General features: G+C 42.0%; 1 protein-coding gene across 3 annotated transcripts in view; it reads right to left on the reverse strand.

Moving 5' to 3' along the window:
• The window catches only part of IMPDH1 (inosine monophosphate dehydrogenase 1), a 260,089-nt gene that overhangs the window by 49,845 nt on the left and 185,898 nt on the right, over positions 1 to 24,346 (reverse strand). For all 3 annotated transcript variants that reach the window (XM_082254949.1, XM_082254948.1, XM_082254950.1), the window contains exons 3-4: positions 6,061 to 6,109; positions 763 to 864 (exon numbers count right to left, since the gene is read on the reverse strand). In XM_082254949.1, the coding sequence (XP_082111075.1) occupies positions 763 to 864; positions 6,061 to 6,109 (151 nt within the window). The remainder of the gene's footprint in view (positions 1 to 762; positions 865 to 6,060; positions 6,110 to 24,346) is intronic.

Here is a 24,346-nt window from a genome sequence, read left to right on the forward strand (position 1 = left end):
GCGGATCTGAACGGATGCCCCATGCATCTCTATGGGGCATTGGACGTCAGCGGAGACATGTCCGCTGACATCCGATCCGGTCCGTCAAATCCGGACAGATGGAAACCCTATTTTCCATCCGTTTGGCGGATCAGATGAGAATGGACAGGCGGTCCGTTCTCATCCGATTCCCCCATAGAGAAGAAAGCGGGGATCTGACACCTCCATCTCCTCGCACAGCGCAGAGACGGAGCTGTCACCCGCCTGCTCAGTGGGGGGGACCGGCGGATCGATCCCCCGCTGAGCAGCTCGGCTCCGTCGACGGAACGGAGCCGTGTGAAAGGGGTCTAACCCTTAATGGAATAAAGTTGTATGTGGACCTTTTGGCATTGGTGTGGCGCTTTAATTTCAACTCTAAAGCACACAGAACCTGTTGCAACTGTGCATAGTAACCAATCAGCTTCTAGGTTTTAATGTCAATACTTGATTGAACAAGCTGAAGTTAAAATCCGACTGCCAACTATGCACAGCTGCACTGGTTTTAGTAAATTTCCCCTACAGTGCTGTGCATTCCAAGTTCTCTGCTGCATGGTTAATTCACCTTCTCATGGCAAGGGGCATTTTACATTTACACATGAAAGAATGCTCCAGTCACAACAGAGCATAAAATAAATAAAAAGGTCTTAAAATCTGCTTCAGTTTATTTTATTTTTTCAACTATACACAGTGTTAAACTTCTGCATATTCAGATTTCCATAGTGCAAAGCAGCGTTTTATATTTACCGCCATTGCAATGGCCATATCAGACTCTGTCACAGTGTCCATAGGGGAGGAGATTAGGGGGGTCTTCAAGGTTATTTTCCGAGTCAAGGCAGAAGTCAGATCCTAGAAGACAAAAAGAAAGGTAAAAACAAAGCAAACTTACAAAATAATTCCAAAGTTTAACAGCTAAAAAAAAAAAAAAAAAACACAGGACAACGAGGAAAAAAAAAAAAAAAATCAGCATTATAAATACAGACTGGAGATGAGCTAGATGAGCTAGAAAAGATATATTTGCTACTGCCAAAAAGACTAGTGGGGTGGATTGGTTCCAGACCTCCCAGCCAAAAAAAAATCTGTGACACTGCCAAAAGTACAGATATTCAGTTTTATTATTAAACCTCTTAATGAACATTGACCAATTCCTGTAACTTTCATATGCTATAAAACCTGATAACTTAAATTTAAGGGAATTTTGATAACAAAAAAAAAGTAGCACAAACATGCAGCAGTTAAATATTAGGTAAAGTCAGCCATAGACTGTTCAAATCTTACGATACAGCAGGGACTGGCCAAGATTTGAATCAAGTATGGGCAGGCTTAATGTACCAAAGCTGATCGCCCAATCAACTTGGGTACTACAAGTACCCAAAGTACTGTACCCAGAGTTCATATGCGATTATTGCTAGTGGCTACAACAGCCTCTATCAATCACTGTGTTCTCCCGGCAGGACGGCTCCCCATACCCACCGGGAGAACATAATGGCTCAGAGTGAGTGGATTCCCCCATCAACACTGACTGCGGTTGCAGGAAAGAAAAATCAGCTTTAGGCAACATTTTGTTGCATTCAGATTAGCAATACAAAGTAAGGGAGCAGCCACTCTGAATAATTATCTGCCATGTCAAGGCAAAGAGATTGCGAAATAAATAAGACAATATTTTGCAGGCTTTACATGACCGATATTAAACCATACAGTATCTCACAAAAGTGAGCACACCCCTCACATTTTTGAAATATTTTATTATATCTTCATGTGACAACACTGAAGAAATTACACTTTGCTACAATGTAAAGTAGTGAGTGTTCAGCTTGTATAACAGTGTAAATTTACTGTCCCCTCAAAATAACTCGCACAGCCATTAATGTCTAAAGCCCTGGCAACAAAAGTGAGCACACCCCTTAAGTGAAAATGTCTGAATTGGGCCCAATTAGCCATTTTTCCTCCCCAGTGTCATGTGACTCGTTAAGTGTTACATGATCTCAGGTGAATGGGGAGCAGGGGTGTTAAATTTGGTGTTATCGCTCTCACTCGCTCATACTGGTCACTGGAAGTTAAACATGGTACTTCATGACAAAGAACTCTCTGAGGATCTGAAAAAAAGAATTGTTGCTCTACATAAAGATGACCTAGGCTATAAGAAGATTGCCAAGACCCTGAAACTGAGCTGCAGCACTGTGGCAAAGACCATACAGAGTTTAACAGGACAGGTTCCACTCCAAACAGGCCTCGCCATGGTCAACGAAAGAAGTTGAGTGCACACGCTCAGCGTCATATCCAAAGGTTGTCTTTGGGAAATAGACGTACGAGTGCTGCCAAAACTGCTGCAGAGGTTGAAGGGGTGGGAGGTCAGCCTGTCAGTGCTCAGACCATATGCCGCAAACTGCATCAAAATGGTCTGCATGGCTGTTGTCCCAGAAGGAAGCCTCTTCTAAATAGCATGTGCAAGAAAGCCAGCAAACAGTTTGCTGAAGACAAGCAGACTAAGGACATTGATTACTGGAACCATGTCCTGTGGTCTGATGAGACCAAGATAAACTTATTTGGTTCAGATGGTGTCAAGCCTATGTAATGGCAAGCGAGAGAGGAGTACAAAGACAAGTGTATCCTGCCTACAGTCAAGCATGGTGGTGGGAGTGTCATGGTCTGGGGCTGCATGAGTGCTGCTGGCACCGGGGCTTTTAATTGGAGGGAACCATGGATGCCAACATGTACTGTGACATACTGAAGCAGAGCATGATCCCCCTCCCTTCGGAGACTGGGCTGCAGGGCAGTATTCCAACATAACGACCCCAAACAAATCTCCAAGATGACCACTGCCTTGCTGAAGAAGGGTAAAAGGTAATGGACTGGCCAAGCATGTCTCCAGACCCAAACCCCAATTGAGCATCTGTGGGGCATCCTCAAACAAACGGTGAAGGAGCGCAGGGTCTCTAACATCCACCAGCCCCGTGATGTCATCATGGAGGAGTGGAAGAGGACTCCAGTGGCAATCTGTGAAGCTCTAGTGAACTCCATGCCCAAGAGGGTTAAGGCAGTGCTGGAAAAGATCAGTGGCCACACAAAATATTGACACTTTGGACATTTTCACTTAGGGGTGTACTCCCTTTTGTTGCCAGCCATTCAGACATTAATTGCTGTGTGTGGAGTTATTTTGAGGGGACAGCAAATTGACATCGTTATACAAGCTATACACTCACTACTTTACATTGCAGCTAAGTGTCATTTCTTCAGTGTTGTCACATGGCATGAAAAGATAATAAAATAAATAAATTTGATCCCCTGTAGATTTTGTAAGTTTGCAAACTTACTAAGAAATGAAGGGTCTATAAGTTTTATCATTAGGTGTATTTTAAAATGATGGGGACAGAATATCAATCAAGAATAAAGGAGAAAAAAAAAAAAAAATATAAAAATGTTCCAAAACTGAGTTGACGTTCAGTGATTAAATTAAGAATTGAAAAACATGACTTCGTACTTTGTGGCGAAACCCTTGTTGGTAAGCAGAGATAAGAAAATTCTTGTAGTTGGTGACCAGGTTTGCACATGGGGGGGGGGGGGGGGTTTGGTCCACTCTTCTTTACAGATCTTCTCTAAATCCTTAAGGTTTCTTGGCTGTAGCTTGGCAACTTTCAGGTCCCTCCATAAATTTTCTATAGGATCAGGATCTAAAAACTGGCTAGGCCACTCCATGATCAAATATGCTTTTTCTTGGTGGTATGTTTTGGGTCATTGTAATGCTGGAAGACCCATCTTTAGTGTTCTGGCTTAAGGAAGAAGATTCTCATCCAAGATTTTACAATACATGGCCCCGTCCATTGGCTCCTCAATTCAGCAAAGTCAGCCTGTACTTTTAGCAAAGAAACCGCCCCAAAGCATTACGTTTCCACCTCCATGCTTGACTGTAGGGATAGTCAGCCTGGTTCTTCCTCCAAACATGGAGAGTCGAGTTAATGCCAAAGAGCTCAATTTTGGTCTCATCTGACCACAGCACTTTCTCCCAATCCTTCTCTGAATCATTTAGATGTTCACTGACAAACTTCAGACGGGCCTGTACACGTACCTTCTTGAGGAAGGGGACCTTGTGGGCACTGCAGGATTTCAATCCATGGTGGTGTATTGGGTTACTAATGGTTTGATTGGCGACTGTGGTCCCAACTGACTTTAGACTGAGATCATTCACAAACTCCTCCCGTATAGTTCTGGGCAAATCTCTCACTTCTCATAATCATTCTTACCCCATGAAGTGAAACCTTGCATGGAACTCCAGACCAAGGGCAATTGAGGGTTATTTTGTATTGCTTTTCTTTCCATTTGCGAATTAATCACTTTAACAGTTTCCTCCTTCTCACCAAGCTTCTTGCTGATGGTCTTGTAGCCCATTCCAGCCTTGTGCAAGTTTACAATCTTGTCCCCAACGTCCTTTGACATCTCTTTGGTCTTGTCCATAAGTTGAGGTTTAAAAATGGAAGAAAGATTCTGTGGACAAGCGCTTTTAAACACAAGTTGTCATTAGGAGCACCTTCTTGAATGGACAGGACCAATTTGTGTGTCACGTGAGCACATACTGCAGCCAGTCCATGAGAGCCTTGTTGGTTGGTAGGGGGGATCAAATACTTAAATTAAATTAATTTTTTACTCACCTAAAAGCGATTTTAAACCGCTGGGTGCCTTTTTTATTTATTTTTTTTTTCTCCTTTCTTCTTTCTGACCTGCAAAGTAAAGCCATAATTTGCTAGTATGCATCGCATACTAGCACATTATATGAAACTTAGCTGAAAACAAAGCCTTACAGCGATGCTCCGCTAGAGGCCACTTCCATCTTCACCAGGCTTTCTCCTGGGTACACGGACTCCAGGTGTGTGACTGCCCAGACCCACGATGACATCACTACCACGAGTGGGCAGAGGAGCCACCATTTACTGCACAGGATTCTGAAGGAATGACCCGGGTGGCTGTTCCTTTAGAGCCCATGCACCAATGACACCAGCTCTATATATAGTAAATATATCCAGTACCTATTAGGTAAGCATTATAGGGTTACCTAAAAGTATAAGTCAAAGATTCAAGTTTACAACCACTTTAACTGAAACTCAAGTTATAACATTTGTATCATGTGTTTCTATTTTTGGTTGATGTCTGTCTCTATCATTTAAAATACACCGATGATAACATTAAAATCTCTTGATTTTCTTTGTAAGAGAGCAAACTTACAAAATCTGCAGGGGATCAAGTTATTTTATTCCCCCCCCCCCCACTGTATATTGAGCCAGTCTGTTAAATGCAACAATTTGACCTGGGTCTTAAGAAAATGGATTGGCTACAGTTGGGGGGGGGGGGGGGGTGGTGCGCTAGACAACCCCTTTTGGTATCAGTCTGTGTTGCTCATGCCACCATTGGAATGTCTCAGCATGGTCTATGTTCTACAGACCAACACTAAAATCAATTAGGACAAAAACATATGCAGTCATTTAAATCTACCACAAGGTGGTAGCAAAACACCAAAGAATAAGTTAAGTACAGTACATTAGATTTTCCACTGGTCAGGATTGCACTTTAATTTTTTTTTTTTTTTTTGAGTAGGTTACTGCATTACAACCTAAAAATGGTTTTCCTGGCATATGATGGATTAGCTCATCCTCTGACCCTCATAAAAAAAAACGCACACAACCTTTGGGTGTGGTTTTATTTGTTTAGCAAAAAAGAAAAAAAAAAAAAAAAAAAAAAAAAAAAAAAAAAAACCCAGTGGTAATTAAATACCACCAAAAGAAAGCTCTATTTATGTGGATGATAAAAATGTAATTTGGGTACAGTGCTGCATGACCAAAAAACGTTAAAGGGGCTGGGGGCAGGGCAGAGCCCAGTTCTGTGGGTCTTGTGGACACACAGAGCAGGGCTCAGGAGTGAGCGCACACAAGTGCCCCCCATACTAAGCAGCTACAATAATCTTTTTCTGTATTAGATTACCATAAGCTATATCATTAGGACTCTATAACTAATAATAATAAAAAAGGGGAAGAAGTTTAAAAAAATGCCACTTACCACTTCATCTGCCGTAAAGTCAATGAATCCAGGTAGAATCAAAAAGTCACTAAAAAGACAAAAAAATAAAAAATGTAGTAATGAATTTGTAAAAGGACAACAGAAAATACCACCACCAAATTGGTGGGTGGGAGGAAAGGATAAAAAGGAAAAGAAAACTGGATACAATTAGCCCCGGTTCACATTAGTGCGGTCACTGAGATCGCATGTAATTCGGAGCGCACTGCTCCTAAATTACATGCGATCTCATGTGCGGTGCAAATTTCAGCCATACACTTTGTATGGCTGAATTTGCACCGCATCCGCACTAAACACGCACATGACGCTTTTTTTTTTATCCGCAGCAGAATCGGATCGCACAGTGGTTCACACGAGTGCGATCCGATTCTGTGCGAACTTGCAGATCACACTGCGATATGCGATCGCAACTGGGAGTTTCGTTAACTTTTAATTGACACCCCCTGCATAAATCGCAAAAAGAAGAGTTAAAGTGCAAACATTAAACCATATTCCAATGAAAGTGAAACTTAACCACGTAAGGACCGGGCCTTTTTCTAATGCTTGTTGTTTACAAATTAAAATGTTTTATTTTTTTTTGCTAGAAACGGACATCGAACCAATAAAAATATTTATTTGTAAATGGAGACCCTAGAGAATAAAATGGAGATTGTTGCTGCAATATTTTTCACCACACTGTATTTGCGCAGTGGTCTTCCAAACGCCTATTTTTTTTTGAAAAAAATTCCCCCCCTATTTTTTTCAAAAAAACAGTAAAGTTAGCCCAATTTTTTTGTATAATGTTAAGATAATGTTACGTCGAGTAAATAGATACCAAACATGTCATGCTTCACAATTGCGCACGCTCGTGGAATGGCGACAAACATTGGTACTAAAAATACCCATAGGCGGCATTTTAAAAATTTCTACAGGGTACCTTTACAGGGGAGGTGTAAATATTGCTCTTGCTCTAACGATCGCTGCGATACCCCACATGTGTGATTTGAACACAGTTTACATGTGGGTGGGACATGCGTAGGCTTCTGCGTGCGAACTAGCAGGGACAAGATAGATAGATAGGTATGTATGTATGTATGTATGTATGTATGTATGTATGTATGTATGTATGTATGTATGTATGTATGTATGTATATATATATATATATATATATATATATATATATATATATATATACATACATACATACACACATCTACATATACACACACACACACATATATATATATATATATATATATATATATATATATTTTTATTAGCCTCATTACACACTATAAATCCTGTATAATAATATAAAAATGGTTATGATTCCGCACTACAGTACAGACAAAATGGTTGCTGCCTACCTCACATCTCACAAAGTGGGATATGGGAATTGTTAAATATAGAGGGAGAGGTATAGGTGGTGCTGCCTATTTGGTGTGTGCAATCCCCATAGAAAAGAAATGTGAAAAGATCATATACAAAAAAGTTACTACCCCTTTAAATAAACCTCATATGCATGAGATAATCTCCCATAATCGTAAAAATTCCCAACCACGTGGCAATCCACAGATCTGAAGTACTCAAGCACACTGTATCATAGTAAAAAAAAAAATAGGATGATAATATACAAAAAAGTGCTCTCAGTTCAAGAACGTGCAAAAAAGTGAAATATAGGCATCTTAAACAAATAATCAAGTAAATCAAAAGAAAAACCCATAGATGTTCAAAAAGTTTCATAAGTCCTTATAAGTATTGTAAAGTGACTAGTGCAAAAAAAAAAAAAAAAAAAAAAAAAAAAACAGCAAAGTACAGTGTCAGTCTTTTGATGATGAAAACAGGTGGTGAATCCACTTGTGCTTCCCCCGCAGATGCACACTCACCAGAAGACTGAACACCTGCAGGGGTCAGAGGAACCAACAGATAAGTTACTGCACAGTCCCTATATATCTCCTCCTCCTCCTCGGGTCTGAACGATGGGGACACTCATAACGGGGTAGATGGACAAAGAAGGCATCTCATAGTGCAAGTCCATAACAAATTTTTTTTTTTTTTTTTTTGAACAATAAAAACACCACAACACGCACTTAGAGATACAAGGAACAAAAGCAGTAAAATCAAACGCTGTGTCCGGAACGGCTCGAAACAAGGGATGCAATGATGCTCTAGGCCAGGGGTACTCAAATGTAAACTTGAAAGGTCCACTTACAAATTTTCCATTCAGTCCGAGGTCCGAAAAAGTGACCGTCAAATTCCAAATACAGAACGCCAACAACAAAAAAAGGCATTCCCCAAAACTTGCCCCCATCCAATGCAGAGCGAGCATTGTGCGTGCCCCCATTAATGCAGAGTGACCATGTGTGTGCCCCTATTAATGCAGAGCGTGTCCCCATTAATGCAGAGCGACCATGTGCGTGCCCCCAATAATGCAGAGTGACCAGTGTGCGTGCCCCCAATAATCAAGAGTGACCAGTGTGCGTGCCCCCAATAATCAAGAGTGACCAGTGTGCGTGCCCCCAATAATCAAGAGTGACCAGTGTGCGTGCCCCCAATAATCAAGAGTGACCAATGTGTGCCCCCAATAATGCAGTGACCAGTGTGTGTGCCCCCAATAATGCAGAGTGAAAAGTGTGTATGCCCCAATAATGCAGTGACCAGTGTGCGTGCCCCCAATATTGCAGAGTGACCAGTGTGCGTGCCCCCAATATTGCAGAGTGACCAGTGTGCGTGCCCCCATGAATCTGGACCGCCGAAGCGGTCTGCTTCCTTCTGTCATCAGCAGGGGGGGGGTTAGAATTGAGAGGATCTCAATTTAGCGCTGCATGATTACAAAAAGCCGAGTACAAGTTCTTCTTACCCGACGGAGAGGATGTCCTACAAAGTCCCGCCTCCTGGACACCGGCTCCTATGATAGACGTCACCAGTGTTCTGTCTATCATAGGTAAGAGCCGGCCCAGAAGGCGGGACTTTGTAGGACATCCTCTCCGCCGCAGAAGAACTTGTACTCGGCTTTTTGTAATCATGCAGCGCTAAACACAGCCACTCCGATCCTCTCCATTCTGCCCCCCGCTGAGACAGAAGGAAGGAGACCGCTTCGGCGGTCCAGATTTTAATCCGTGTGGGTCCGGAGGCGGCCCGGAGTCCGCCTATTGAGGACCCCGGCTCTAGGCTCTTCCCTACATGTTTTGTCAGAGTGACATCATCAGGTTCAAGGTCTTTTCATACTTAAGAATTTATATAGCGCCAACAGTTTGCGCAGAACTTTACAATGTTAGGGCAAACTAGTACAGTTACTAGGGGTGCGCATCTTCACTGGTCTCACAATTCGATGATTAACAGGTCAACGATTAGATTCCGCGATGCATCGCGATTACTGTAAAAGAAAAGAGAAGGACACACCGAACTAGTGCAATACCATTAAACATTTATTGGAAAATGGTTAAAACCACGTTCAACATTATACTCACAAGAGTATGCTATATAAAAGCATAAAACCAATGGATTCCTTTGACTATCCAGAGACCGCAGGACCATATTCCTTAATTAGGACAAGCAAACTTGAAGGTGTCCATATAGATAGGGCTAACGCGTTTTAAGGGAGAACCCTCTTCCTCAAAGCCATCAGATGGACACCTTCAAGTTCACTTGTCCTAATTAAGGAATATGGTCCTGCGGTCTCTGGATAGTCGAAGGAATCCTTTGGTTTTATGCTTTTTATAGCACACTCTTGTGAGTATAATGTATGACGTGGTTTCAACAATTTTCCAATAAAGGTTTTACGGTATTGAACTAGGTCGGTGCGCCCTTCTCTGGTCTTTTATGCTTTCAGTTTGTGTAGATACCCATCATCCTAAGAGGGCAGCAAGACTTCAGATGCCAACAATTTAGCCACCGTCTCTGGTTTTTACGCAATATTTGAGCGCAGGAGAGACATTTACTTGTCTTTTTTGCATCACGATTACTGCCTGTGGTTTTCATTAAAAAAAATTCAAGCTATCAGATGAACTCCATTTTTTTTTATTTATTTTCTTTTTTGAAAGAAAGAAAGAAAGAAAGAAAGAAAGAAAGAAAGAAAGAAAGAAAGAAAGAAAGAAAGAAAGAAAGAAAGAAAGAAAGAAAGAAAGAAAGAAAGAAAGAAAGAAAGAAAGAAAGAAAGAAAGAAAGAAAGAAAGAAAGAAAGAAATACTCCCTGCATTTAGCAAAGTCTGAACAGAACAGAAAACCGTATATATTTTTTTTTTAGAACAGTAAATACGAAATGGCACAGCCCCCTTTAGTACATTCCACACTGCCCCCCCCCCCCCCCCCCCATTTACATTACACAGCCAATTTACATTATATAGCCCCCCCCCCCGCACTCCCAGGTAACCCTTACACACTGTAGGAAGGGGTCCCTGAAACGGATTCACCGACACCGATTTGTTTTAACTTTAGAGTGCACTGGCAGGGCTGTCCTGGGAGAGGCGGGGGGAGCTGGGATGAACTTCACCCATGGATCGATGCGGCCATTCCTCAGCATCAAATTCTAATCATTCAAGGCTGCATCGCGATGCATCAATGCTACAGATAATTTAAAACATCCCTAACAGTTACAAATTAATACAGGAAGAATCAGTGGGCCCTGCTCAATAGAGCCTACAATCTAAAAATTATACATGTCCTCCAACTTTGGAGACTCAAAATCTTTGCTGTGAAGTGGCCATGCAGCTTACGCATATATTTGCAAATGTGTGCAAACGAAACCCCTGGTTTTAATGTGAACTGTTAGACAGGACAATTCAGTTTATTGAAGGCTGGTGGGGGAGTGAGCTTGGAATTTCTTTATGACATGAGTCACCCTGCCATGCGCTCCTTTCAGCAAAAGACCAGCTATAGGTTGGGGGGGTTGCCATTTGTTTATACGCTTTATGAATTGCCCCAACAATTTTTAAATTATTCTATGGTCTTTAAAAATTGGGTCCTATTCTTTCTGCATATATTTGTAAAAAAAGTTATAAAAAAAAAAAAAAAAAAAAACTGCAGAAGTGGATTGCAATTGTGGGAGGCACATCAAATTTACTTAAGTCCTTGAAATAACAAAAGCTGCCTGAGAACATAATGTACATAAACATGCTTGCAATTACTGGAAACACAAGCCATGAGGACCAAGCTGCAAGAAAAGCAGATGGGCTTTACCCAGCTGGGTGCCAATGGTATGTGCTGATTAATCTACGCACTCACACAAAAAAATGCCATCAACAGCTGAAAGCTAATTATTTCTGCAGGGCTCAGTTTTAGTCATAGCACCAAGGAAAAAAAAAAAAAAAAAAAACCCACAAACACACACACACACACACACACACACACACACACACACACACACTAAAATGGTGTTTGTAAACCAGAAGAGTATTTTCTAAAAAGTATACCTAAAGCGAAAAAAACGTAATTTCCTAAATCCATGCTGTACTACCTCAAAATATATTTCAATCAAATTTCTCCAGAAACACACACACACACACACACACACACACACACACACTAGTGATGCACCAAAATTTCGGCAACCGAAATTTTCAGCCGAAAATGGGCTTATTCCATTTCGGCCAAAAATGGGATAAAGATGCCGATAGTAAAGATGACCAGGGGAACAGCGCAGGTTTCAAAAGATGCGCCTCTGGCCGGCGGCCCGCCTCCCTGTGATGTCACTACCACTACTACGATCTGTGCAGGAATGAACCAACACACCGGGCGGGCGAGCGGCCGCTAATAGCTGTAACTAAGTGAGCGCTTCACTTCCCTATCAGGTGGGTATCTCCTCTGACAGGGAAGTGAAGCGCTCACATAGTTATAGCTTAGAAAAGCTATAGAAGCTATAGAAAAACATAGAAAGCTTTAGGCGAGCTTACCATTGGTATTAGTATTATGCAGCATGAGGGGGTTAATGTATTGCCACTGCTGGTCACTGATGCATTAGTGACAGACCAGTGGCAGTTAATTAACCCCTTTGGTGCTGCATTAGTGCCACCAGTATCAGTGCAACCAGTGTTAACACTGATACTGGTTGCACTAATGCAGCACAAAGGGGTTAATTAACTGCCACTGGTCTGTCACTAATGCATCAGTGACCAGCAGTGGCAATACATTAACCCCCTCATTCTGCATAATACAAATACCATTGGTAATTTAATTAACCTCTTGCCAACCCATCACAGTACATATACTGTGACAGGGTGGCAGCGACAGGTGTATGTCGCTGCCTGTTTTTGGTGTATGCCCCTCTATTTTAAAATTTGGGGGAAAAAAGTCATTTTCGGTTTTCGGCCAAGGGCATCCTGCATTTTCGGTTTCGGCCAAGGAAATTTCATTTCGGTGCATCCCTAATACATACACACACATAGTGATCCACGGTAGTATTTAGACCCTTGACCAATGGTCTACTTTTAGAAATAAATGCTCTGCCATTATTACTTCAATAAAAGATTGTTTAAAAGTGGACCTTCACCAATTCCAAACGACCCCCCCCCCCCCCAAAACCACACAATTTTCAAAATTTCTCCCTTTCCTACATAGTCAGGGAGATAGAAAGGAGTAGCAGGAGGCATATATAAAAAAAAAAAAGTTACTTTTAATATAAATCAAGCAAAGTTTTATTGAGAAATAATAGCACACAAAGAAAAAAAAAAAAAAAAAAGTTACAATACCAAGACAGTCTCGAAGTTCCTCTTTAAAGAGACACTAAAGCCGGCCGGTTCGGATCCAAGTAGGTACCAATTGAGATTAGATCCATCTATGGGCAGGCTGGTTGAACCAAAGTTGACTTGGGTACAACCAGCCGGTCTGTTTTTTTTTTTTTTTTTTAAAACATGTGATTACTGCCAGCAGCTATAGCCGTTAGCAGGAATCATCCTGTTCAGGCTCTCCGCTGGCAAATTGCAATAGCTCAGTGGAAACTATTCCCCCATCCGAACCAACTGTAGCGATGGCGGAATTGAGCGATTCTTTCCTTTCACTTATGGTGGCGGGAAAGAAAACCACATATCTTTGGGCTGCTTAAAGCAGCAGCCTCGCACCCCTGGATCCCCAACTGTGACAGTGGGTGGGGTACCCCCTCTTCCAGCAGACGATAAACCAAATTAAAAACAGGGCCCTCATAGTTCACCGACACCTCCTGCAGCTGAGCAACTGTCTGCCTGTATGGAGGTTCAGGCAGACACTCCCATGATCTACTGATCGCAGGTGCAATGCTTTGTAGGTTCCGTGGGGGAGGGGGATGCATTATGTTATTTATAAACAGGCAAAATCATGTGCATTTATCTTTTTACAAAAAAGTGAACCTGGTACTTAAGCATTTCAAAGAAGGCAGAGATACAGTACTAATAAAATAATTAATTAGGAATATGGTGAAAAACGAATATCTAATGGGCTTCCTTTACGCCACAAAGTGTGCGTTTACATGTGTTGACATGCATTCACATGCCATGTTGCGTTTTAAAATGTGCTGCAATACCTTTCTTTTAAACTTTCATTGTAAAGTAAATTTTAAGTGACTGACTCTTGTGTTTATGTGCATTGTGATGTGCTTACATGCGTTTACACATGTTGCGCTGGAAAAAAAAAAAAAAAAAACGCATGTTCTTTTTTTCCTTTCCAACGCACATAGTCGCAGTGAACTGCTCCTACAGCAATGCATCGAATTAACAATATTCATGTGCTGGTATGGGTTGAACACCACGTCAGAGCATTTGGTATGAATCTACCCCACGTTTGAATGTCCCAATGGGCAATGCTTGTTCAAATATCTGAAGAGGTTCTTTACACACTAGGGGGTCTAGCCCGTGTGCTTTAAATCCCAGCAAATTAGTGCACCCGTAAGGCAAAGGGGCAGTGTCCATGCCCGCCTGCCAAAGTTTATGACAGACTGAGCACTGTACCGAGTGGTACTGGCATTTAGGACCTTAAAGGTTTAGGGACAAATGTCCAGAAAGCAACATATTTTAGCCAGTCATAAATATAGGAAGGCAGCAGGGCTGGGCACTTCACTTTTGCCTTCTGAGCCCACAAAAATGTCAGGATTGAACACACTGGGACTAAATGCACTAGTGTGCATGAGCCTAGGCCTAGAAGGCTAACAAACCAAAGAACAACCTTGTAAGATGCTAGACTTGCTCCATCACCACCTTGGTGAAAAACACACTGCCATAGTGGATTCAACTGTCAGTTGTCATTGGAAAGGGCTGCCTCAGAGTAACCACTGGGATAGTGGCAAGAACATGAGAACATAACACTGGCAAGGGGTATTTGACAAAGGGGGTGTACAGCGAAACAAGATTTTTCTGGCAACCGGCTTGATCCCCTGGCGTGCTCCCAATCTAAGAGAACACCACTATAGACTTCCTGGTTACTGTAACGTCTCTTTTGGTGACATACATCCCCTTCACCTCCTTGCCTTGACCCACAAGCACGTTCCAACTGGGATTCCACAAACCCCATCGGTAACCCAGTTCCCCAGCATATCCTGTACGCCTGAGGCATGCAGCTGGTCATCCACTAGTAACCACCATTCACTTTTAACCAATTTTTGAATAAACTATAACTGTTTTAATGGACACACTGTCCTCTGTGCTTTTGGATCCATTGCTAGTCAGTCCTTTGTAACCACATGGATGATACCGGCTTATCGTTTTAGGAGCACCTTGCCAGTGTTAGGTTCTCAGGCTCTAGTGCAGTAGCTGGATCATAGCATTAGCACTATGATGCAGGGTTATACTCCAACTATTCCACATCTGCAATAACCCAACCAGCTGGGTCCTTACACAAATACAGAAGTTATTGTGAGACTTTCTGCACAATAACCTCAAAGTTTTATTATTTGCGTCCAGAAATTGTCCCCCTGGGGGAAAAAAAAAAAAAAAATCACAACCTTTGAATTAGAACCCCCATTTACCACCGTGACACCATTTTGCCGCTGGGGGGTTTAGATTCTACTCGTTACAAGACTCATATTGAAAGGGGGCTAGCATTTTTCCTTACAGGCTGCCTGGGCAGGACAATCTGCTGTGCCCCTTTATATGTGGGCACAGACCAATTTAAATATGAAATGCATTTTGCACATGAAGCCTAGATTTGTTTTTAAATAGAGAGAACAGATGTGAGCGGGGACTTCAAAACAGGCTCAAGGGATTAGGTTTTTAATCATTTGTTACAGCTATCAAGTCTAATATTTGATGTGCATAGAGATTTTACAAAAGCCATTTTTTTTTGTATTAATAAAATTATTCCAAGAGCCCCTCTACAGTATATTAGTACACTTGCTTTCTGCATTTTTAGAAAATTAATTACAATGGCAATCTAAAGCCCCAATTTCACTATACTTAAAGCAGGATTTCATCTAAAAGTGAACATTCCATTCATTTTCCTCCCCCCTTTCTTGAAGTGGGTACCTTTGACAGGTACCCCTTCCACTTTTCTGCATTTCTCACCCAAGCAAGAATTACAAAAGTTCAGCCCACCTCTGCAACATCTTGGGACAGGTCACATGCCCCAGGGGGCTGCGGGCCCAGTCTGAAAGGTGTGCAAAGGCAGGGCAATATGCAAGGATGCAAGTATAGAATGTTTACCCATTTTCGTATGAGAAAAATCAGAAACGAAAGACTGCGCATGATCAGAAAAAAAAAAAAAAAAAAGCCCTTTGTCGTTCAAGAATTTTCGTACAAGGAATATCGGATGATCGTTTGCCCGATTTTCTCATAGTGTGTACCCCACTTTATTCTTCATCAAGTTTGTTCCCCTTGTAATGGATAGCTGGCAGTGGGCAGATTCCATAGCCAATAGACAGCCTGCTTTTGGGTATGAATCCACCCACTGTCTGCTGTCAAATCAGAAGGAGAGAGTGGACCTGACGGGGAACCATTCCCTCATCTTCCCCATTAGGTTGCACCCACTGTCAGCATCGCTGGAGGAAGGTAAACATGGTGCTCCATCACACAGTGTACAGACACAGGCATTCTGTCTCTTAGCTCCAACTAAATCCTGGGGCACACTAGTCTTTTTTTTTTTTTTTTTTTTTTTTTTTAATAGTCCTTCAACCCAGCAGGACTGAATAGAGGGAAAAAAAAAAAAAAAAAAAAAAAAAAAAAGAAAAGCAAGAAAACACCCGACAGCTCAGGAGGAGCCGGTGTACTACTATCCAATGTTAGCACAGTGTTCTCCCATGCTGTGTTTTGACACGGGGTGGCCCCCCACCAGAACGATCTGGTGAACGCTCTCAGCCATTGGCTGATCGAGAGCCGATCAGCAGACCTTTGGTCATGTCCCCTACGACAGAAGCCAGCTGAAAGGCTGGCTCCGGTCAGACCGACTCCAGTATACAAAAGCCGGTGTTCCGTGAAAAAACCATACCCGTGAGAAAACCATACCCCTCGTCACTTCCGGAGGGTATGGTTTTCTCACAGTAGTGTTTTTAACGTTATACTTGCCGCGATTACATTAAAACAGCTCCTCTGCAACATTGCTCATCCCCGCTCCTTCCCCTGTCACTTCCCTCATCTCGGCTAATTAATATAAAAGCGGCTCACGGAGCAGACATATCTCATTTCATACACCCGCTGCCGATTTCATATTTATTAGCCGACATAAGGGAAGTGACAGGGATACCAGCGGGGATGAGCAATGTTGCAGAGGAGCTTTTTATTGTAATCGCGGCAAGTATAACGTTAAACACATACTCCGTATTATTTCCATCCCCTCCGAGCATGCGTACTTCTGATCTTCTCTGCTGTTCCTTGAAGTTTCCGGGGCTCTGAGCATGCGCACTGCTGCGCTGCTCAGCAGTTTCAGACCGGAAGTGACGAGGGTATGGTTTCTCCACGGGGTATGGTTTTTTAACGTTACACCGGCCAGTTTCTATTGAACCAGCCGATGCCGCCTGACATTTGGCCCGAGTGAACTAGGCTTAAGAATGGGTCCTAATCACTTCCAGAGAGCACAGGAAGTTCACAGGATTTTAGGTAAAATCAAACATGTATTTTTTTGCACTTAAAACCCAACTCTAGGCATGAGAACCTTACCAGAGAAGTGAACATAACTTAGCCTTCGCTACAAACCTCCATTCAAGCAGGCTCTCTCTCCACATGTTTAAACTAGTTTAGTATAGATGTCGGGATTAACCAGATGCAAGCGCTGCAGGTCTCAAACACCCGTGTCTCCCTGCCCTGGGGGAATGCGAGTAACCAGGGAGAAGAGATCAGACACCATTAGTGCGCAGGAGTTTATCAGACGCACAATGCGTCCATCCATTACTGCTCAGGAGTACAGTGGGAGCTGTAATATCGGACATGAGAACAAACCATTTAACATGCTGAAGAGAGCCTGCGTGGAGGTTTGCAGAGGAGGATAAAATAGGTTTATTGCTCTAAAGCCTTTAAAAACAGATAAAACCCATTTCAATGGTAAATTTAGCAGACCAAAAAGGGAATAAATAGGAGAAGTGAATTGTTGGATTTACATAAAGTGTCATTTCTAAGATTACATAAAAAGGGAAGCAGTGGTTTTACCAATTGAATACTCAATGCCATTTTTTTTCTCTAATCCATCCACAGCCCTGCTACTTCAAAGCATCCGATACACCGGATGGACATATTTTGCATATGAATAATAGAATATACGCTTTAAAACAGAATGCTACCTTACCAACAGACGACTTTGCGGATTCCCCCCCCCCCCCATTAGCCTTTTGATGAAAGGAGACCAAGGGACAGTAAGGATGCCTATAGCAATCGCATCCTTGGTTGACCGTTATGCAAACTGAAAGGGATCTAATCCTACAGGTATGCTTCCTTATCCCCTTCAAGCTGACAGTACACATACAGTATCTCACAAGAGTACAACCCTCACATTTTTTTGTAAATAGATCATATCTTCATGTGGAAAAACACTGAAGAAATTACACTTTGCTACAATGTAAAGTAGTAAGCGTACAGCTTGTATAACAGTGTACAATTGCCCTCCCCTCAAAATAACAACACACAGCCATTCATTTCTAAACCGCTGGCAACAAAAGTGAGTAGACCCTTAAGTAAAAATGTCCAAATTAGCCATTTTCCTTCCCCAGTGTCATGTGACTCATTAGCGTTAAAAGGTCTCAGGTGTGAATGGGGAGCAGGTGTGTTAAATTTGGTGTTATCGCTCTCGCTCTCTCCTACCAGTCACTAGATATTCAACATGGCACCTCATGGCAAAGAACTCTCTGAAGATCTGAAAAAAAAAAGAAAAATGGTTGCTCTACATAATGATGGCCTAGGCTATAAGAAGATTGCCAAGACCCTGAAACTGAGCTGCAGCACGGTAGCCAAGACCATACAGCGGTTTAACAGGACAGGTTCGACTCAGAACAGGCCTTGCCTTGCCATGGCCGACCAAAGTTAAATGCACATGCTCAGCATCATATCCAGAGGTTGTCTTTGGGAAATAGCGATACGAGTGCTGCCAGCATTGCTGCAGAGGTTGAAGGGGTGGGTGTGTCAGCCTGTCACTGCACAGACCATATGCCGCACACTGCATCAAATTGGTCTGCATGGCTGTCGTTCCAGAAGGAAGCCTCTTCTAAAGATGATGCACAAGAAAGCCCCCAAACAGTTTGCTGAAGACAAGCAGACTAAGGACATGGATTACTGGAACCATGTCCTGTGGTCTGACGAGACCAAGATAAACTTATTTGGTTCACATGGTGTCAAGCGTTTGTAGCAGCAACCAGGTGAGGATTGCAAAGACAAGTGTGTCTTGCCTACAAGCATTGTGAGAGTGCCATGGTCTGGGGCTGCATGAGTGCTGCCGACAATGGGGAGCTACAGTTCATTGAGGGAACAAGGAATGCCAACATGTACTGTGACATACTGAAGCAGAGCATGATCCTCTCCCTTCGGAGACTGGGCCGCAGGGCAGTATTCCAACATAACAACCCCAAACACCTCCAAGACTACCACTGCCTTGCTAAAGAAGCTGAGGATAAAGGTGACGGACTGGCCAAGCATGTCTCCAGACCTAATCCCAATTGAGCATCTGTGGGGCATCCTCAAACGGAAGGTGGAGGAGCACAAGGTCGCTAATATCTACCAGCTCCGTGAGTTCTTCACGGAGGAGTGGAAGAGGACTCCAGTGTCAATGAAGCTCTGGTGAACTCCATGCCCAAGAGGGTTAAGGCAGTGCTGGAAAATAATGGTGGCCACACAAAATATTGTCTCTTTGGACATTTACACTTAGGGGTGTACTCACTTCGGTTGCCAGCGGCTTAGACATTAATGGCTGTGTGTTGAGTTATATCGGACGGAACAGCAAATTTACACTGTTATACAAGCTGTGCACGCACTACTTTACATTGTAATAAAGTGTCATTTCTTCAGTCTTGTCACATGAAGATATAATATATTTATAAAAATCTCAGGGGTGTACTCACTTCTGTGAGATACAGTATATGCATCCAAACTGGACTGGGCTCATTTTCCCATGGGGCCACATTTATGCGCATTCCCAGCATGGAGACCGGGGTCTCAGCGGGAGCCCTGGGTCCCGTACTAACGATCGGTATCTGGAACTCCCACTTCCGAGTCACATGAGCAATGCGATAGCCTGTAATTCGCTATCACAGTGATCGCCCACCCCTGTGTTTCCATCTCTGTGAACGGAGAGGAAAGATACATTGCACTGCATCTCCCTCTCCTTTAAAAAAATAAAAATATAATAAAAAAAAATAACTAGATCAACGTTTTGATGTAGGTCAGTGCCAGGGTTAGGGTTTGGGTCAAGTAAGATCCAAAAGGTAAGCGCCAGCTAAAAAAAAAAATAAAAAAGCGCACTATTGTTTTCGAGCTGTACTATGGGTAAATACAAACATACATATGTGGTATCACTATGATCGTCCGGAGTAGAATTTATTTTGCGTTGTTCTTTGGTGGTAGGTTAAGGTAGTAACAAGAAATATACATCTAAATGTAAAAGAAAAAAAAATAAAACACACCCCCCCACCAGGAGATATCGATTACCATTTACCACCAAATGAAAGCCCAACTTGTCCTGAAAAAACAAGGTATAATCCACTTGGATGCACAAAGTATTTGATGATAGGTACAGTTTTACTAATGTGTCAAAATTACATAATTGTGCTTAGGCATTACCATTTTACCCTTTAGGCGCCTAGGGATTAAATATGCTGCAAAGGCAAGTTTTCAAAGCATTTCATTGTAATTGGCAAGGACTATAATCACTCAAACTGAACATGACATTTCTCAGGCACAGACAATTTTTGACATTTTTAAACACGTGAGGACAGTCTCCTGCTGAAAAAAAACCTGGACTAGCTGAGAAGCACAACCATTTAAAAAGTATCCAGCTATATTAGGCCCAGAAATGGCCGATTAGGCTGGTCGTGCACAGAAGTTTTCTGTTCTGCCTGCAATCCAACAGATTCTCCATCCATGCTATACAGCACAGATGGTTGAATCACCTGTTGCAGCATATATGTTATTTCGCCCATCAGGGCCTGCTGTCCAAATATCCAAGCTTTAACCGCATGCCGACCACCCCACGCAGTTATACTGCAGCAGGGTGGCTCGGCTGCGCATAATCACGTAGATCAACGTAATTATGTGCACGCGATTTTGGGACGGGCTGCTGGAGACGCGCTTCCGCTGTGATTAGACACAGCTGGAGCCAGACCATGGAAGGAGCGGGCACGATAGCTGCCGGCCTCCCGTGATCTTCGGCTACAATGTCAGAAGAACCGCTTGCCTATGTAAACAAAGCAGGCGGCTCTTCTGTCAGAGAGGCAGGGAAAGATTGTGAGATTCAGCTAAGCTGAATCACCGATCTCTCTCCGCCTCTGTCCATCCCCCCCACACCGCCTCTGTCCAACCCCCAACCCCCCCCCCCCACACACAGTTAGTAAGCACAAAATAGAACACATTTAACCCCTTGATCACCCCAGTGTTAACCCCTTCCCTGCCAGTGTCATCTATACAGTAACAAGGCATATTATTTAGCACCGATTACTGTATTAATGTCACTGGTCCCCCAAAAAAGTGTCAAAAGCATCAGTTAGGGGTCCGATCTGTCCACCGCAATCCCAATAAAAATTGCTTAGCCCCGCCCATTACTAATAAAAATAAAAGTCCATAAATCTAGCCCGTAGTTTGTAAACGCTATGACTTTTGCGCAAACCAATTAATGGGATTTTTTTTTAACCAAAAATATGTAGCAGAATACAAATTGGCCTAAACTGATAAATCTAATTTTATTTATTTTTTTTTTTTTTATTGGGAATGTTTTAAAAAGCAGAAAATATTGGTGTTTTTTCAAAATTGGACTCTTTTTTTGTTTATAGCCGATTTAAAAATCATACATTTAAAAAAAAAAAAAAAAAAAAAAAAAAAAAAAAAAACTCATCTGTCCCCTAGCGGCTCCTCCTCTGACCCGCTGTTGACTCATCGACAGTCCCATTCACTTTAATGGAACGGCTGGTGATGTAGCAGTGACAAGGTGAGGGAAGTGGCGCAGCAGGTGAGTGGATGCCCGCTAACAGGCGCTGCCATGATGGATCTGAATTGACAGGTGCTCTTTAAATATAAGGACTTATTCTTGCTGGTAGTGTGAATGCATCAATACAGTGCATTTTGTCTCAGCATGCAAAGCTTGGATTAATACAGCCTCATGCTACATAACTAAGCTCCATTGCATGCTGAACTAAATTATTAATGTATCTTAAAATGGAAATTCTATATGTAGAAAAAGCATTTATCAAAATAAATTTGATAAAAAAAAATTCAGGATTTTAAAATTAAAAACAAAATGTAAATGAAAAAACAACAATCGGATATTACACTTGGAAGCAGCAACATTTGAACAGTGTATGGTCAGGTTTAGAGTTGATGCACTGGTGTTTTAAAAGGTGTGCAGAGCTACCAATCTGCATAGTAGGTGTACTCCCCATTGCAAGGGTGATAGACATTTTTTTTATATAAAAATGTATTTTTAAATTGGATTGGATTACCTTTTCAATTCATAGCTACACTACAGCCAACAAATAACAGTTTACAAACTACACAAAGGAGTTCTCTGTAAGCTGATGGAATTGCAGTAAACCAAGTAAAGACAGGTTAAGGCCAACTTCAGCCAATATATGTTTTCTTTCACAGTCCCAAAAAAAAAAAAAAAAAAAACAACCACACTTGAACGGTTTCAAGGGATCTGCATCAAACTTATCCTCATTAGCTGCTGCTCCTGTGATCTACAGACTGAGTTAAAGAAAATGGAGTGGCAGGTTACACTTTTCAAGACATAGACGTCTCACCACTGATAGAAATATTAGCTTTCCCAAAACGCCAAAATACACTGCATATCGCTATATTATTTTATGTGAAAACACAAGATTAAAGTGGCTGTAAACCCTCTGATATTCCCAGTGACATGAATAGCTTCAGGTGATACTCAGATGAATCAAAAGCTTCCTAACATATGTTTTACTTGTTTATCTGCCGCATTCTCTTCTCCACATCCCTTCAAAACTGCAGATTTGTGATCAAATCCTTCTCCATCTGTGGGGAGCTACAGAGGAGGGGGTGGAGAGCTACAGTTAAAGCTTATATATGTGAGAGCTGATTGAAGGAAAGGGGTAATGAAAGAAAAAAAAAAAATCTAAATAAAAATTATGGAATCCATCAGGTCTGCAGCCTGCTGTAATTCAGACCTGACGGGGGGGGTACTAGTGTCTCAAAATACCCATCAGGCTCCACCCACCCAGCTACTTCACCACTGTGCTGTGTGACCGCTGCAGTGGCGAGAGGGAGGACAGAGGACAGAGGAACGGAGGACAGAGTGTCAGCTCTGGTCTCAGTGCTTGCCCTAAATCCACGTACCCCATTCATCCAGGACCATGTTGTTCAGACTTCTGAACGAGGTCTTATATACACAGTACAGAAACAAAGAGGATTAGGTTTTCTTTTTAATTGCAGATAACACCTGTTCTATAGTGGCAAACACATGACAGTAAGAATAACAAAAAAGAAGAAAATCACTTGCCATTCTGGGTTCTTTAGTAACAAAGGTGGTGATGCAAGCTCATTGCTGGCTCTATCTTCCTGCTCCATTATGGACTTTAAATGCAGGCAATCGAGACAGATTTATATTTATTTATTCTGATCTGGAATATGTAAGAAGGGTCACCGTTACAGATTTTTCTTCCTCTTTGACCTGTAAATTCAAGACTAAAACATGCTGCCATAGAGAAACTCTTGCTCACTATTTAGAAAAAATAATAAAATAAAAACTACATATTTACGGGAAATATACAAACTTACTATATGAAGGCGATGGGAAATGATCGAAACCAAAAATGGAGAGGAAAAAAAAAAGAAAGTGGTAAACTCTGAAAAGAGGTTTAGGGGGTTTACGTTAAACACAGAGTGGCGCAGAACAGGCAACACAAAGCTGCAGCTGTCACTATATATCGGAAGGAGAAGCAGCGGGATCTTGCTGGTTTGGCCAGTGAGGAGATGATTCCATAAGAAGTGGTGAGAAGATGCTCAGGAAGGCATGGTGCCTGTGTAAGCTCCTGGCTAGGTTTACAATGTCGGACACAGATTAGGCTCCTGTTGATGCCCCTCACCTTGTGATTCACTACAAAATTACAAAGAGAATAGGCTTCACTTTCCTCTAAAGGACTAATGACATCGGTTTGTCCTATTTATTCGAATGATGTTCAATGACTGTTTTATTAGGATAAAAAAAATAAAATAAAAAAAAGTTTGCCTATAGTTCTACTTTACCATTTAACTCCTGAGAAGGAGCACTAAGATTTTCTCTGCTGTAACAAATCCACAAAGTTCTTATTTTAAGCTGATCAATTAAAAGCTGCTTTCCAAGTGGTTACCAGCATCCTAGAAGCTTAGCCCAAAAATCCCTCTCTCATATGTTGGTATTGAGGGATGAACGTAAATTTGTTTATTTTTTTTTAATTCTTTTTTCCTTTTCCCACACCAGATATAATAAAAAAAAAAAAAAAAAAAAAAAAAAAAAGTTTGCTTTTGGGTTTAATACCGCTTTAATCTGGACACACTTTTTTCTCCCTTTCCATCAGCCCACTGGTTGATTTAAAAACCCCACCCACACAAAAAAACATGATTCCCCAGCCACACAATCGAGGTGCGTCATTGTATTCTGACAGTGGGACTCCCCCGCCGTCAGAATACACTGATCGAAGGCGATTTTTCCAGAAAGCCAGTTCAAGAGCAGTTTCTAGATTATTAATAAATGCCA

Source organism: Pelophylax lessonae, assembly GCF_965119305.1.
Source record: "Pelophylax lessonae genome assembly, chromosome: 4".
NCBI classification, from domain to species: domain Eukaryota; kingdom Metazoa; phylum Chordata; class Amphibia; order Anura; family Ranidae; genus Pelophylax; species Pelophylax lessonae.